The following is a 17184-nucleotide window of genomic DNA, read 5'->3' on the forward strand; positions in this document are numbered from 1 at the left end:
GAGCCGAATGGCTCACAGGGCTATACCAAATAACTGAACTATGAACTCTGTCTCAGAACTGATTTTGCATTGTACGTCCACCCACGTGGCCCCGCCCCCTCGCGTGCGGATCGTGAATCGAGGTCAAAATCGACCGACGGCTTGCAATCGAAGTCGATTCGAACGTGGAGGAATCGATTTCCCTCGATACCGAATAGATCCACGGATCGATCCTACGCCATCACCGAGAACCAAATCTGAATGGAGGGAGAAGCCAAACAGCTCCCAGCGAGGCGCGAAGTCGCCACCTCCTCTGCCTCCTCTACCTCCTCTACCTCCACCTCGTCCCCCTCCTCCACCTCCTCAGTTGCCTCGCGACATCAACGACCCCGCAGCAGCGGAATCAGCAACAACGACGTCAACGCCCGCCACTGAGGCCTACACCGCCATGCAGCCTGCGGCCTCTGCCCATGCCGCGTCGCATTCTGCGGGTGGGATACAGGCGAGGGTCGGCTGCTGCGGCGGCGAGGAGGAGGAGGAGGATGAAGCGATGCAGCTGCTGACCATCGTAACCTCCGATCTAATCTCCGGCTACGTGGCTCACCTGACAGAACAGGCGGAGCAGCGGCGGCAGCTCCACAAGCAGCAGCACCAGCAGCCTGTGCAGCAGGGACTGCAGCACCAGCAGCCTGTGCAGCAGGGACTGCAGCACCAGCAGCCTGTGCAGCAGGGACTGCACCAGCACCACCAGCAGCAGCTTCAGCAGTTGCCGGAGCAGCTCCTGAAGGTGCAGCGACAACTCCAGCTGGCGCAGCAGCAACAGCAGCAGCGGGCGGAGAATCTCCGGCAGCAGCAGCTCCAGCATGTGCAGGAGGTGCAGGAGCAGCTTGAGCAGGTGCAGCAGCAACAGCAGCTCGTGCGGCGGCTCCAGCAGGAGCGGCAGCAGCTCCAGGGGGTGCAGGAGCAGCAGCTCCAGGAGGTGCAGGAGCAGTATCGGCTCCAGGACTTACAGCTAATGCATCGGTTCAAGCAGCTGCAGCTGACGCAGCACGAGCAGTTTGAGCAGCTGCGGCAGTTCAAGAACTGGCAGGAACTGTGGCGGCAGGTGCAGCAACTGCGGCGGCAGGCGCAGGAGGTGCAGTCGGAGCTCCAGGCTTCCCAGCGGCTCGTCCGGCAGCGTGTGGAGCAGCTGCAGGAGGTGCTCGACACCCAAGGGGACATCTTGCTCGCTCAGCTTGAAGCCTCCATCCCGGACTTGGCGAGCCGCACGGAGGAGCTGGCGAGGGAGGCGGAGCCGCTCCGGCTGGTCGTGACCATGGCCTGGAAGGTTCTCGCCGGCGGGCCCATGAACTGGGAAGGCGTCCTGTCCATGGTGGTGTTTTGCGCGCTGCTCGTGAAGAGCTTGAGGGCCTCCGGTCGTCTGGGCGACTTGGAGAAGTCGTGGCCCTTGACAGACGCGGTGGCCGCTGTGCTGTTGATCACACGCAAGCCGTGGCTCATGGAGCAGGGAGGCTGGGTGAGGGGTTACACACCGCCAACACCAACACCACTACCGTCGCCACCACTAACACCGCCAACACCACTACCGTCGCCACCACTAACACCACTACCGTCGCCACCACTAACACCACTACCATCGCCATCACTAACCACTAACACCACTACCGTCGCCACCACCAACACCACTACCGTCGCCACCACTAACACCACTACCGTCACCACCGCCAACACCACTACCGTCGCCATTGCCACCACCAACACCACTACCGTCGCCACCACTAACACCACCAACACCACTACCGTCGCCACCGCCACCACCAACACCACTACCGTCGCCACCACTAACACCACTAACGTCGCCACCACCACCAACACCGCCAACACCACCACCGCCAACACCACCACCGCCAACACCACCACCAATAACATGTTTGAGAAATAGGGAGCCATCCCTTGACTGCACCCGGGCATCAATCAGCCTCCCATTGTATCTGTACCAGATGAAAAGGCTTCACAAACTACGTGGTCAAAATAGATTTTAAATAATGTGGGAGCCAGAGGACATTCCTGTCGCACCCCAAGGTGTACAGGGAATGGCTGCGACTCCCGGCCACGTAGTTTTACCCAGGCCTGCTCACCATCATGAAGGTCGTTCATGATCGTTAGCAGCAGGTCAGGGACTCCGAAAGCACGAAGAACAACCCAGATCCCAGGCCTACTGATGGTATCATAGGCCTTGACCAGGTAAATAAAGCAGAGATGTGTAGGTCTTGTTGGAATTCCCTACACCTCTGCTGTAGCAAACGGACAGATCACATGGCATCTGTGCAGGACCGCTCTTTCCTGAAACCGCATTGGGGCTCCGTAAGCCTCTCCTCAGCATGCCTGGCAAGGCGATGTTAAATAATCCTTGCCAGGACCTTTACCAGCACACTAAGGAGTGAGATGCCCCTGTAGTTGTTACAGTCTGTGCGGTCCCCCTTTTTAAAGAGGGAGACCACCAGGGCATCCTTCCAATCCTGCGGAACCCGTCCAGTGGTCCAGACTGTTGTTATGATGTCATGTAGGGCAGTTTCAAGTTTTCAAGTTTCATTCATTAGGTGTAGCCCTGTGAGCCATGCGGCTCTTGAGTCGGGTGCAACCGCAACAAAGTATGAACAGAGAAACATCTTAAAGCGACGACGACGCGCAACAGAAACATCCTGGATAAACCAGCAAATCTTACAGAAAAAAACACCGTATTACAACGCTGTGTGCAAAAATCCCAGTGTGATGCAAGACAAACAATAACAACCAGAAGACAAGTTAGATTCAAGTTATCAGGCCAACTCCGCACTTCCGCAAGAAACATGGCTTAACCATCTGTTTTAGAAATCACCAAAATAAAGCTTTAAAATACATAGTGGTCAGCACACCATACGATTGAACCCTAGTTCAACTCCCAGCCACGGCTAACATCACAGTGAGGAGCTATATCTGAACTAGTCCCTGGCTTCCACCATATAAACTAAATTAAAAATATATATTTCACCAGGTAAGGCCCAGAGCTATATAGCTCTTTTTTATAAACGATCTGGCTATCACAAATGATAGCTCAACGAAGTGGCTCATCATGGGGAAATTTATAGCAGCCAAATACTCTATAAACGCACGTTGATTCTAAATGTGGAGAGGGAAAAACCGGAGGCCCCGGAGAAAAATCTATGCGACCACGATGAGAGAGAAATTAAAACTCCAAATATACACGTGTAAGGGTCGGGATCTAACCCACGACCTCCTATATACCATGCGAGGTAGTTAACATCTCGCCACCTCGAAGTATGGTCATACAACCATTGTGACCAACATGGCACAGACGCATCCATCTGTCTAGCAGTGGATTGACAAATGTCCACGATTTAATTATTTGAAAACTGCTGAACTGTACTGTCTGCTACACTTCACACAGCATTCAGTTGCCTTGGAGGTGGGTGGGCGGCTGCACAGCATGGCATCTCAATGCCTGTGTTATCCACCAACACTGCTTGCTTGTTAATGGATTATACATGCATCAGCGCCATTAAACGTCGTCAACAAAGGACAGCTGGGCAAAAAATTCAGTTAAAGATTTTTTTTTAATCAAGGTGTTTCTTTCTTCATATGCACTGCTTATCACGGTTGCTGATGCAGCACACCAGTAAAGATTTATGCGGCACTTTGTCAATCCGCCGCTGGATGAAGGATTCCCCAACAGTATTGGTCATGGGAATTGTTGGGCCATGCTTTCCCACCAGCCCTTTCGTGAAAATACTGCTGAATAATGGTCTGATTACACCATGTTGGGTCATTTAGGTTGTTTGACCATACTTCACCATGCTGATCAGTGTGGGTTGTGAAGTAGTGTGGACCTAGGACCGGTTCAGATATTATTCGCCGCTGAGAGTCATCCAAATTGCATGTAATTCCAGGTGTTCGCTTGTTTATCAAGGACAACCTCAATGAGTATCATGACTCTTTCAGGAGGCCCCTGCCATACTTCAGCCATAGGGGTCTTCCACGAGTGCTGTCTATTACAATCTGCGGGTCATTTTTTTTTATTTGGCAAATCGGGACCGTGACAGCAGCACACAATGGCGTGATCTTGCGACAGACGTTGCGAGGTCTTTAACATCCGACTGTCAAGTGGAAGGCGCGTATGTTTACGGTTAATGCAACGGCAGCCGTGAGCAGGGTGAGTGCCGGATTTGAACGGTGAATTTCTGCAACAAGCGGCGAACGTGGTAAAGCTGGCATGCGCCACCAAAATGATTCAGCCGTGGGGATAAATGGCCACTGCTTTTGTTGATGGTTTGGGGGGGGGGTAGTTATCCCCGTTGAGAAACTGAATAAGTAAATAATTGTCCTCTGTCATTTGAGCTACCACTGTCGTCTACTCCGTGTCCAATGCTAATAGGCGTCTCTCTCTCTCTTACTCCGGATCATCAAAGCAATGCTGCGGTTGCCACCTAGCGGTTGAATCCCCGTACTGCCATTTCTAATAACATGATGTAAACCAACTACGTAGATGCATAAATAAATAAATAAAGGGTCGCCATTCAAATTTATAAAAGACAATAACCTATCACAGCAGCAACATGAGCGCGGGACGGGCAACGAACGGTTTCAGCAACGCCAAAAGACGTGTACTGTGTGGACAAAACTTTTCAACAAACGCCACCCTCGCTCAGCATTTCGCTTGGGAGATCATCTCTGCCCTCTGCCTTTCCTGGTCTTAGGCTCTGGATCGCCTTAAGTACTTCCTCAACAGATGGTACCTCAGCCAGCCACTCACAGGGGGTGACTTCTTCGACACCTTTGAGGCACCGCAGCCTCAGCAGGGTCATCCCCACTTTGTGCCACGATGTTTTCCAGGCTGAGGGATTTCCCCTCCTCCAGGACCTCACAGAAATGCTCAGCAAATCTGCAAACCCGTTCCTGGGGGTCGGAGATTGGATCACCGTTCTTTCCCCTAATCATAGTAATAAGTGTGGTGCTGCAGGTTACTTCTTTATGGAATTAAAGAGCGATTTGTGATCATGGGCCATTGAGGCAGACTCCATCTCCTTAGCAACCCGCGACAACCGACCGTCCTTACAGTGCCTCACGGCTCTCCGAACCTCCGTCCGAAGGCTGCGGTAAGCCTCATTCTCTGACGTGGGATGCTGCAGACGATGAGAGTCAGCCTGTCGCTTTTTTCTCAGCCAGCCTGAACACCTACTTTGTGAGCCAGGGTCTATGGGGATAGGTCTGGACCGCGTACCCAAAGCAGCCAATTGCAGCTGCATGAGCCACAGTCCTCGCCCATTTCCCCTCGACATCAGGAGGAGCGGGGGATGAACCAGCCCGAAGGTTCTGGAAAGGGGCGTGGCCAGTGGTGGAGCTTGGAAAGGGGCGTGGCCAGAGGTGGAGCTTGGCCACGCCCGGCATATATAAGGGAGACCGAAACCAGAGGTTCAGGGCTGTTAGCGGGTCTTGGGTCCTGGCTGCGTCTCTGCTCGTCGTGATCCCTTCGTCTCCGACCACGTGGCTGTTCTGCAACACCCTCTCCGTTGCCGCCGCCGCTACGCTAGTCGGACAGCTGGCGCAGCGTATGCCGGAGATGGGCTGTGTGTTAGGATCGTCTATGTGCAGCTGTGTTACGAAGTGTGTCGCCCCGTGTGCTCTTAATAAATAAGAAGCCTTCTACTCGACGTGTCTCGGAAGTCGCTCAGTGCACACGCTTTGTCTTTGAGAACTGGTCGGCCTACACCAGATACAGCAGTAGAAGCAGTCTTCTCTATGGCCTAGACTCCTACCCAGTGTCTCACTCCCCAGTGTCTCACTACCCAGTGTCTCACTACCCAGTGTCTCACCACCCAGTGCCTCACTACCCAGTGTCTCACTCCCCAGTGTCTCACCACCCAGTGTCTCACTAGCAGTGTCTCACTACCCAGTGTCTCACCACCCAGTGTCTCACTAGCAGTGTCTCACTCCCCAGTGTCTTACTACCCAGTGTCTCACTACCCAGTGTCTCACTACCCAGTGTCTCACTTGCAGTGTCTCACTACCCAGTGTCTCACTACCCAGTGTCTCACTAGCAGTGTCTCACTACCCAGTGTCTCACTACCCAGTACCTCACTAGCCAGTGTCTCACTACCCAGTGTCTCACTAGCAGTGTCTCACTATCAGTGTCTCACTACCCAGTGTCTCACTACCCAGTGTCTCACTAGCAGTGTCTCACTACCCAGTGTCTCACTACCCAGTGTCTCACTAGCAGTGTCTCACTACCCAGTGTCTCACTACCCAGTACCTCACTAGCCAGTGTCTCACTTCCCAGTGTCTCACTAGCAGTGTCTCACTACCCAGTGTCTCACTACCCAGTGTCTCACTAGCCATTGTCTCACTACCCAGTGTCTCACTACCCAGTGTCTCTCTACCCAGTGTCTCACTAACCAGTGTCTCACTACCCAGTGTCTCACTGCCCAGTGTCTAATTAGCAGTGTCTCACTACCCAGTGTCTCACTACCCAGTGTCTCACTACCCAGTGTCTCACTAGCAGCGTCTCACTACCCAGTGTTTCACTACCCAGTGTCTCACTACCCAGTGTCTCTGTACCAGTGACTCACTACCCAGTGTCTCACTAGCAGTGTCTCACTACCCAGTGTTTCACTACCCAGTGTCTCACTAACCAGTGTCTCACTACCCAGTGTCTCACTACGCAGTGTCTCACTACCCAGTGTCTCACTACCCAGTGTCTCACTACCCAGTGTCTCTCTACCAGTGACTCACCACCAAGTATCAGATCAGAGAACAACGCCAAAAGGCGACCAGCACAAGGACAATGCCATGCGTATCAGCAGAGCATTTACAGCTCGGGGCTGAGTAGCAGCAGCAGCAGCAGCAGCTGTGTGATGACGATGATGATGATGGGGCTCTCTTTTCGTTCTGTTTCTCTGCTGCCACACAGGAGGGCTTCCTGGGAGCGTTCGGGCCGGGGACGCCCACCTATGAGAGGAGCCGCAGACGCCGAGCTCCGACGGGCAGCGACAGTGGAGACGAGAAGAGAGAGACAGAGAGAGAGACAGAGGCTTTTGACTTTTAAACAACTTTCATTGCCGCGTTAAAAACGTGCCAACTACAAACTTAAATGTTCATGTTTTAAAAAAGAAATTCCACAAAAATAATTGTCGTGGGATGCATTTTATTCAGTGCGTATACGCAATTTGACTTTAAGTCTTGCCGCAGAAAACTGGTTACACACAAACAGAACGTACAGCCAAGAAATTGTGATGACGTGTTGTTTTAAATTGCCTGAATTTCTGTTAAAACACTTTTTTAAGTCACAACGTCAGACAGTTGTCTTTGATCATTCACAATGAACGTTTGTGTGTTTAGCGTTACCGACGTAAAGTGCGTGCAAGTAAGTCGTGACTTTTAACCGTAATCTTAACTTCTAATGGAACATAAATCTGAGTAATAGTATCATGGCACTGAGCTATGTGAAAATATAGCTGGGTACGCTCAGTCACATAAAAAAAAGTCATTTTCATGTTCCGTTGAAATACGTTCACTCAGTGTACTAAGCAACCAAAAACGACATCATTATGAACAGAGGATTAACCTTTAGTTATGGAATGCACCGTCGGATCCTAAAGATTGTTGAACTATGAGACCACAACGACGCCTATCTTATAATCCTGTGGGGAGTATACAACATGCACACACACCAAAGTAGTCTGAGCATTCGTGGAAAATGTGCGGTACAACACATCGTTCAATTCCTGTCAAGCCTAACGCATTGCTTACGAGTATCCTATTAGTGTAACAGTCGGCATTGGTCACAGGTTCATAACGTATATATATGTATCGTGTACAAAATCCTCTTCGAAGACGTCTGGCCAACGTGAAAGAGTCAAAATTACCCCCCCCCCCCGCCCGCCTCAAAGGGGCTCTCCAGAGCCCCCTCTCGTGGAGCCCCATCTGTCAGCAGTGGCACGGGTAAGAATTGCAGGGCTACGCCTCTTACCTGTTACACAATGTCTGGCAATAGTGGCGGTGAGCGTTGACCGAGATTGAGTGATTGATGTGAAACTATCTGCAGTAAATGATATGTTGCGTCTCTTAAAACGTTTGTGCTTTTTTTTTCTAGCTGCGCTCCGAGAACAATTTTCCCGGATGATTTTTGCGTTTGTTCAAATGCATGTTTTTTTATCTTCATTAGACCTCCTTTGCCAGTACCAAAATGTAATAATAATAGGGGTTTTTCCCATTTTTTTGGCAACAAAACTGAAACCTTTTTACAAGGATTCATGTTACTGCATTAACCACAATACCTGCAGTCAAAATGCAAACAAAACACATACTATGATAATATATGATGCATTGTCCTTTAGAAAGAAAGCCGTCCCTTGGTGTGGACCAATCAGTTTCAAGGACAATGCCACAAATATCAGTGTGTTTTTTGTTTGCAATTTGACTGCAGGTATTGTGGTTAATGCAGCAGCATGAATCCTTGTAAAAAGGTTTCAGTTTTGTTCCCAAAAAAAGGGTAAAAGCCCTACTATTATTACATGTTTTATAAACACATATGTAGCGACTCCAACTGAGTCGCAGACGTTGTCTCGGGCGCAACACCACATCACCGACTCAACATAACACAAGCCACGCTTGGGTGTTGAACGCCCATCTAGCTACGCTACGGCAGCACCGGACACGGCTCGTTATCCCGGCCCGGACCCTGAGTTGGGTCCCAGACCGCGTGGCTAGAGGCTTCTCCCCCCGACGTGGATCTTCATCGCTGGCAACACGAAGAACCCCGGGGCCCTCGCGGGGCCCCCGTCACATCGGCCCGGGCCGGGGCCGGCTCCGCCTCTCGCCCCGCCCACCTTCCAGATCTCTCCGCCTCTTTCCCGAAGGCTCCCCGAGAGCTCCTCTACGCCACATGACCGCCCGGCGGCCCCCCTCCAACGTCGTCCGGCCGCGTGCCGGCGGGTCAACCGGCGTGTCGTGCCCCAACGCGAGCCCGGCTGGCCCGCGCCGCACGCCGCTCGCGGTGCCTCCGCGCCGACCGGCGCTCAGCCAGGCCCCGCGCTAGGCCCGGCGGCGCCACGCCCGGTGAGCAGGCCGCACGTGATGCCAACGCATCGTCCGCCGTGGATTCGTAAGCCCGGCACCACGCGGTGACAGTCGCAGTCACTACACACGCGTTTTCATCTTCTTTGGTTCTTTCGGTAAAGTCACCACGTAGAATGAGAATAAAGTAATAAATTAATAAAATAAAATAACACGATAAAATTCTCACGACGTTTCGGCCACAACACAAGTGGCCTGTCCTCGAGACAGTCTCGTCCCTTCACCTGATGAACACACACTACACCGATAACTCTTTAGAATTGCCGCTTGTTGTCGTCTTTCAGCACGGTTGGGCAACGTGCGGTGGTGGTGTGACAGAAAGAGTTCAACGTACACACATACACACACACACATACACACACACATACACACACACATACACACACACATACACACACATACACACATACACACATATACATACATACACATTCACACATACATACACACACATACACATACATACACAACAACAACAACAACCGCCATTCGCCACTAAGTGGCGGTGACGTCACCACGACGCTTGTGCCAGGCTATGTGCACTCTGAGGCCATGTGAAGTGTCAAACGCCCGCTGGCAGGAGGTCACGGGGCAGACCCAGGTGCCACGGGTCGACTGACTGAGATGACTGGCTGATGCACCACCTGTGCACCCTACTGTGCCAACCTGCTGTGCTTTAGCCACCCGGCACTCCGCTCATTGTTCTGAGCGTCGCTCCTCCGTCCTCCATTGTTGTTGGAGGGCGACTGCCTCCAACTGCCCAGTAGCATCCTTCACGAGCCTCCTCCACAGAGGCCGATCTTGACACCGCTGGTACCAGTCATCGGCAAGTCCACTCAGCTCCACATCCTCCTGTACCACATCACTCCATCTCTTCTCTAGCCCGTGCCGCGCCCGCTTAGCCCCCTCAATCCGGCCAAACAAAAGCTGTTTCGGCATGCGGTGGCTGGGCATGCGGGCTACATGACCCAGCCATCGCAGCCTTGCCTGCCGGAAGAGCTCACCGATGGGACCCTGCCCAGATCTTTCAAGGATTTGTGAACTCCTCACACAATCCAGTCTGGTTAAACCCAGGATGGATCGTAGGCAGGCCAGCCTAAATGTTTCTAACCGGCGAAGATGTTCCATTAGGGGGGTCCACGTTTCGCAAGCGTAGAGAAGGGAGAGAATGACCGTGGCCGAGAAGACCTGAAGCTTAGTGCGGAGCGACAGACCAGGTAGCTTCCACGCAGCATTACGCAACCGATGAAAAGATATTGCCGCTCGACTGATTCGGAGTGAGACCTCTGCTGTTAAACTGGAGCCAGTCATAAGCACACTGCCCAGGTATGGGAAACTCTCCACTCTCTCCACAACTGCCCCATCACCGATTGGGAGTTGTGGGGGTGGAGTGTCCGATGGTACAAAATACCCAGGCAGGTGCTTAGTTATGGTGGGGCTGATGGTAAGGCCCCACCTCTTAGTGGCACGCTCCAGTCTCAGCAGTAGCGTCTCCAACTCCTCCTCTGACTGAGCAGCTATTACCAAATCATCAGCATACATAACGTGGTTGAGCAATAGGGAGCCATCCCTTGACCGCACCCAGGCATCGATTAGCCTCCCATTATATCTGTACCATATGGAGATTCCCCGGTACAGCTAGTGAAGGCTTCACGAACTACGTGGTCAAAATAGATGTTAAATAATGTGGGAGCCAGAGGACATCTCTGTCGCACCCCAAGGTGTACAGGGAATGGCTCTGACTCCCGGCCACGTAGTTTTACCCGGGCCCGCTCACCATCATGAAGGGTCTTAATGATCGTGAGCAGAGGGTCAGGTACTCCAAAAGTACGAAGAACGACCCAGAGCCCAGGCCTACTGATGGTATCATAGGCCTTGACCAGGTCAATAAAGCAGAGATGTAGGTCTTGTTGGAATTCCCTACACCTCTGCTGTAGCAGACGGACAGAAAATATAGCATCTGTGCAGGACCGCCCTTTCCTGAAACCGCATTGGGGCTCCGCAAGCCTCTCCTCAGCGTGCCTGGCAAGGCGATGCTGAATAATCCTTGCCAGAACCTTTCCCGGCACACTGAGGAGTGAGATGCCCCTGTAGTTGTTACAGTCTGTGCGGTCCCCCTTCTTAAAAAGGGGGACCACCAGGGCATCCTTCCAATCCTGCGGAACCCGTCCAGTGGTCCAGACTGTTGTTATGATGTCATATAGGGCAGTCTGTGCACAAACGCCACCCTCCCTCAGCATTTCGCTTGGGAGATCATCTCTGCCTGCTGCCTTTCCTGGTCTCAGACTCCGGATCGCCTTCAGTACTTCCTCAACAGATGGCACCTCATCCAGCCACTCACAGGGGGTGACTTCTTCCAATATTTGAGGCACCACAGCCTCAGCAAGGTCATCCTCACTTTGTGCCACGATGTTTTCCTGGCTGAGGGATTTTCCCTCCCCCAGGACCTCACAGAAATGCTCAGCAAATCTGCAAACCTGTTCCTGGGGGTCGGAGATTGGATCACCGTTTTTCCCCTAATGATGGTAATAGGTGTGGCGCTGCAAGTTACTTTTTTGATGGAGTTAAAAAGAGATTTGTGATCACGGGCCACTGAGGCAGACTCCATCTCCTTAGCAACCCGCGACCACCACCCATCCTTGCAACGCCTCACGGCTCTCCGAACCTTCGAGCGAAGGCTGCGGTAAGCCTCTTCATTCTCTGACGTGGGATTCTGTAGCCGATGACAGTGGGCCTGTCGCTTTTTCTCAACCATCCTGAACACCTCCTCTGTCAGCCAGGGTCTCTGGGGAGGTCTGGACCGCGTACCTAAAGCAGCCATTGCAGCTGCATGAGTCACGGTCCTAAACCTCGCCCATTTACCCTCGACATCAGGAGGAGTCGGGGACGATGCCAATCCCAGCCGCAAGCGATGATGAAATTCTCGCTTGCAACTTTTATCAGATAACTGAGACCAGGCCACTTTAGGTCGGAATGGGGTCCTGGGTGTACACCCACCACCGGAGTGGAAGAATGGCAGGCGCATCTTACAGATGACTAGTCGATGGTCAGAGGGCAGATCAGCTCCACGGTAGGTCCTGGTGTCAAGGACATGGGCTCGCATTCGCTGGTCCGTCACTATGTAGTCCAGCAGATGTTGTTGCTTGGACCCGGCATGCATCCATGATGTTGTGTGGATGCGCCGATACCGGAACAGCGTGTTGGTAATTACAAGCCCATGGGCTGCACAAAAATCTAGCAGCCTCCTACCGTTGTTATTGAGCTGATCTGGCCCATGCCCTCCAATCACTCCAGACCAGGTGCCAGTATCATGACCAACTCGGGCATTGAAGTCACCCACCATGATGACTCTATCCCGAGGGGCCACTTTAGCCAGCACCTGTGACAGGAGGTCACAGAAGGCATCTGACTCATCGGCTTTGCTTGCATCCCTCCACGGATGTTCATCTTCGGTGGGGGCATAAGTAACCACGACCACCATTCCTCGCCTCCAGTTGATGGGAAAGCGAGCCCAAAGTAGCCTGGGGCTTACAGCTTCCCACACCTCACCGCCACGCTCCCACGCCCCCTTCATTATTTTGTTCAAAAGAAGAGCCACACCCTGTTGTTTGGCAGTCTGCTGCCCCGAGTAGAGGACTGTCCACCCCTCATGGTGGCAGGAGCCAGAGCCGGTCCACCGGACCTCCTGAATGCCGCATAGATCCAGGCGGTACCGGTCCAGCTCCCGACAGAGGAGTGGCAGCCTCTCCTCCGCAGTGAGCGTTCGAACATTCCACGTGGCCACCCGTAGTGGCTTTTCGTTGTTTCTGGAGTAGCCCCAAGGGTAGGTATTCAATCTCCTGGCTCCGCCAATTGGGGTTTGGCCAGGAGACGTCATAGACGCCTGGCCCCCCGGCACAAGCTTATTAGTTACATATTTCAGTTTAACTCGTGGTTTCGTGGTAATTAATTGAAGGTGGAGGGGTTACCAGCCCCTCGCACCCGTCCAGAGCCCCCGTTTAGCCCCTGTGGTAGACATATATGCCATGAGGGGAGGAGCCAATCAAAATTGGATCTCCCCCCACAGCACTGTCCACGACAGAGTTGCCCGTCCGGCACACACATACACACACATACACACACACATACAGACATACATACACACATACATACACACACACATACACACACACACATACACACACACATACCAACATACACACACATACACACACACACATGCATACACACATATACACACACATACACACACACACATACACGTACACACACACATACACACACACATATACGCACACACACACATACACACACACATACACACACATACACACACACACATACACACACACACATGCATACACACATACACACACATACACACACATACACACATACACACACATACACACACAGACACACATACAACAACAACCGCCATTCGCCACTAAGTGGCGGTGACGTCACCACGACGCTTGTGCCAGGCTATGTGCACCCTGAGGCCACGTGAAGTGTCGAACGCCCGCTGGCAGGAGGTCACGGGGCAGACCCAGGTGCCACGGGTCGACTGACTGAGATGACTGAGATGGCTGGCTGATGAGCGTGAAGTCGCGATTGACTAATGGGGGCTAACGAATGAGTAATTAGTAATACACGTTGCTTTAAGAGATTGTTAAAGTTACAATGTTCTAATACGTGTTTAATCTAAATTACTTTTTGAATGTCATTAATTTTGTTGTATTATTTAATAAGACTAATTAAAATAGCTCAGAGGTTGCTTCATTTCCACTTGTCTTATTAATTCCCCCAGACCCGCTGCCCTTCTAAGGGCCGGGACCGAGCAGGCCAGTGGTCGAGACCCTGGGAGCCCCCGGGTCCCGACGTCCTTGTAAGGGCCGGGACCGAGAGGGCCAGTGGTCGAGACCCTGGGAGCCCCCAGGTCCCGACGTCCTTGTAAGGGCCGGGACCGAGCGGGCCAGTGGTCGAGACCCTGGGAGCCCCCGGGTCCCGACGTCCTTGTAAGGGCCGGGACCGAGAGGGCCAGTGGTCGAGACCCGTACCTTGGCTGGGTCGGGTCAGTGTAGCCTCCCCTAGGTCACTGTTAGCCGGAGGCGAGAGAGCCCGTGGTCCCAGTGATAGGCCACGCTTGTTCGGGGGCCGTACCCCCCCCAGGTAGCGGGTTAAGGGGCCGTTACCCCTTTGTGTTAGGGACCGTTACTATTGCTGTTACCGCTGTCGTTAAATCAACGTGCTGCCTCTACACGCCGTCTCCAATCTCCTTGCACCCACTACACGCGCAGCGTTTGTTTCACGTCTCGTGTGGTCACTGTGGTAAGAAACTTGCTTGGCTTTGATTCCCAGACAATTCGTAACGGTAAAGAAATTTAATAATAATAGAATACGACGTTTCGATTGCAACACAAGCGACCATCATCAGGTACAAATGAATGAGAACAAACATAGTAAACTTGGAAATATAATGCAATATAACACAGAGTCGGCCAACAAAACAATCAATGCCCCACCTGGTTGATTACGTTATTCCAAAGATTAATACATTTGAGAGAGACAAAATGTAGATACGGGGACACACAAGCAGAGAGAGAGAGAGACAACACAGAAACACACAGAGAGAGACACACAACATAGACACAGAGAGAGAGACAATACAGAGACACACAGAGAGAGACACACAACATAGACACACAGACATACACACAAGCAGAGAGACTCACACAGAGACACACAGAGAGAGACACACAACATAGACACACAGACATACACACAAGCAGAGAGACTCACACAGAGACACACAGAGAGAGACACACAACATAGACACAGAGACACACAAGCAGAGAGAGACTCACACAGAGACACACAGAGAGAGACACACAACATAGACACACAGACATACACACAAGCAGAGAGACTCACACAGAGACACACAACATAGACACACAGAGACACACAAGCAGAGAGAGACTCACACAGAGACACACAGAGAGAGACACACAACATAGACACACAGACAGGCACACAAGCAGAGAGAGAGACAACACAGACACACAGAGAGAGACACACAACATAGACACACAGACAGACACAAGCAGAGAGAGAGACACACAACATAGACACACAGACAGACACACAAGCAGAGAGAGACAACACAGAGACACACAACATAGACACACAAACAGACACAAGCAGAGAGAGAGAGACAATACAGACACACAGAGAGAGACACACAACATAGACACACAGACAGACACACAAGCATTGAGACTCACACAGAGACACACAGAGAGAGACACACAACATAGACACACAGACAGACACACAAGCAGAGAGAGAGACAACACAGAGATACACAGAGAGACACACACAACACTGACACACAGGCAGACACACAGGCAGAGAGAGACAACACAGACACACAGAGAGAGACACACAACATAGAAACATAGACAGACACACAAGCAGAGAGAGACTCACACAGAGAGAAACAGAGAGAGACACACACAACATAGACACAGACATGCACACAAGCAGAGAGAGACTCACACAGAGACACAGAGAGTGACACACAACATAGACACACAGACAGACACACAAGCAGAGAGAGGCAACACAGACACACACAGAGAGTGACACACAACATAGACACACAGACACACAGAGAGAGACTCACACAGACACACACAGAGAGTGACACACAACATAGACACACAGACAGACACACAAGCAGAGAGAGACAACACAGACACACAACATAGACACAGAGACAGACACACAGACACACAGAGAGAGAGAGACTCACACAGAGACAAACAGAGAGACAAACAAGAGCTTTAATAGCTCTTAAAACCCCTCCCACCGCTCCTGCAGTCTAAACACAACAAGACTCCCAAGTCCTCTGGTGACATCAAAAATTATTTAATAACGAGACGAACAAACGAGCCACAGAGCGAAGCCTCGGCCCTACGCGTTGGGCCTTGCGTGGCCCATTAATGGGCACTCGACTCGAATGTGCGGACGTTTCACTGACTGAACGCAACATTGAAAACAGCATTGAGAATCTTCACTTGAAGCTTTCGTGACAACTGCAGGGATCCACGCTCTCAAAGTCATCACGTGGTAGGTGTATAAAATACATCGCCACGTTTCTATTGCGACACAAGCGACCGTCATCAGGCGGAACAGGTACAGTTCAACTGATGGGGGGTCGCTTGTGTTGCGACAGAAACGTCGTGATTTATTTTATTTTGTCCCTACGTCACTTGACCGAAAGAACCTTGAAGAATGTTCTTGGTTCTTTCGGTAAAGTCACCACGTAGAAGGGAAACAATAAAATAATAAAAATATAAAACAATAAAAATTCTCACGACGTTTCGACTGCGACACAAGAAGCAATCATCATCGGGTGTGAAAACCACAGCAAGAAAATTTGAAAAAAGTGGCGTTTTTTTAACGTTAGCACCACGGAGAGCGATTTGGCAGTTGTTCAGATGGACGAGTCCATCTATGTCCGGAAAAGAGGAGGGGGGAGAGGAAGAGAATGGAATGCGGTCTGAACAACTGCCAAATCGCTCTCCGTGGTGCTAACGTTAAAAAATAACCGCCACTTTTTTCAAATTGTCTTGCTGTGGTTTCCACACCTGATGATGATTGCTTCTTGTGTTGCAGTCGAAACTTCGTGAGAATTTTATTATTTTATATTTTTATTATTTTATTGTTTCCCTTCTACGTGGTGGTGACTTTACCGAAAGAACCAAGAATATGAATCCCTGCAGTCACGAAAGCTTTAAATCAAAACCTTGAAAGATGTTTTACAACGTCCGTGTTTTAAACGCGCAAAATAATCACGTTTCCCCAATTTTACACATTCTCAGGAAGCTGTGCGTATATATTTAGTTTACACCACGCGCGACGATGTTCAACGCAGCAGCCGTTTAAAAACTCTGGGTTAAGAGCGGCAAAGCCGGAAACTCGGTGCAGGCGGACGCTGCTGCTGGAGCTGAATGAACGAGCGAGCGTCGCAGCCGAGGACGGATTCCACCTTTTCAACATTTCCGAGCG

General features: G+C 51.4%; 1 protein-coding gene across 1 annotated transcript; it reads left to right on the forward strand.

Moving 5' to 3' along the window:
• The first annotated feature begins 206 nt into the window (after nt 1–206).
• LOC142910188 (uncharacterized) lies at nt 207–8102 on the forward strand. The gene is made up of 2 exons (XM_076059865.1): nt 207–1495; nt 6944–8102. The coding sequence occupies exons 1-2, from the start codon at nt 428–430 to the stop codon at nt 7076–7078; spliced, it is 1203 nt and encodes a 400-aa protein (XP_075915980.1). The 5' UTR covers nt 207–427; the 3' UTR covers nt 7079–8102.
• The last annotated feature ends 9082 nt before the right edge of the window (nt 8103–17184 follow it).

This window comes from Petromyzon marinus, unplaced genomic scaffold (genome assembly GCF_048934315.1).
Source record: "Petromyzon marinus isolate PM22_M1 ecotype Great Lakes invasive population unplaced genomic scaffold, UKy_Petmar_22M1.pri1.0 PM_G_Scaffold_14, whole genome shotgun sequence".
Lineage (NCBI taxonomy): Eukaryota > Metazoa > Chordata > Hyperoartia > Petromyzontiformes > Petromyzontidae > Petromyzon > Petromyzon marinus.

Bases quoted from the DNA above. Each gene is read 5' to 3' on its own strand.
- LOC142910188 (XM_076059865.1), top strand. From the start codon at position 428: ATGCAGCCTGCGGCCTCTGCCCATGCCGCGTCGCATTCTGCGGGTGGG. The intron at 1,496-6,943 runs GTGAGGGGTTAC...GCTGCCACACAG, and splicing joins TCATGGAGCAGGGAGGCTGG to GAGGGCTTCCTGGGAGCGTT.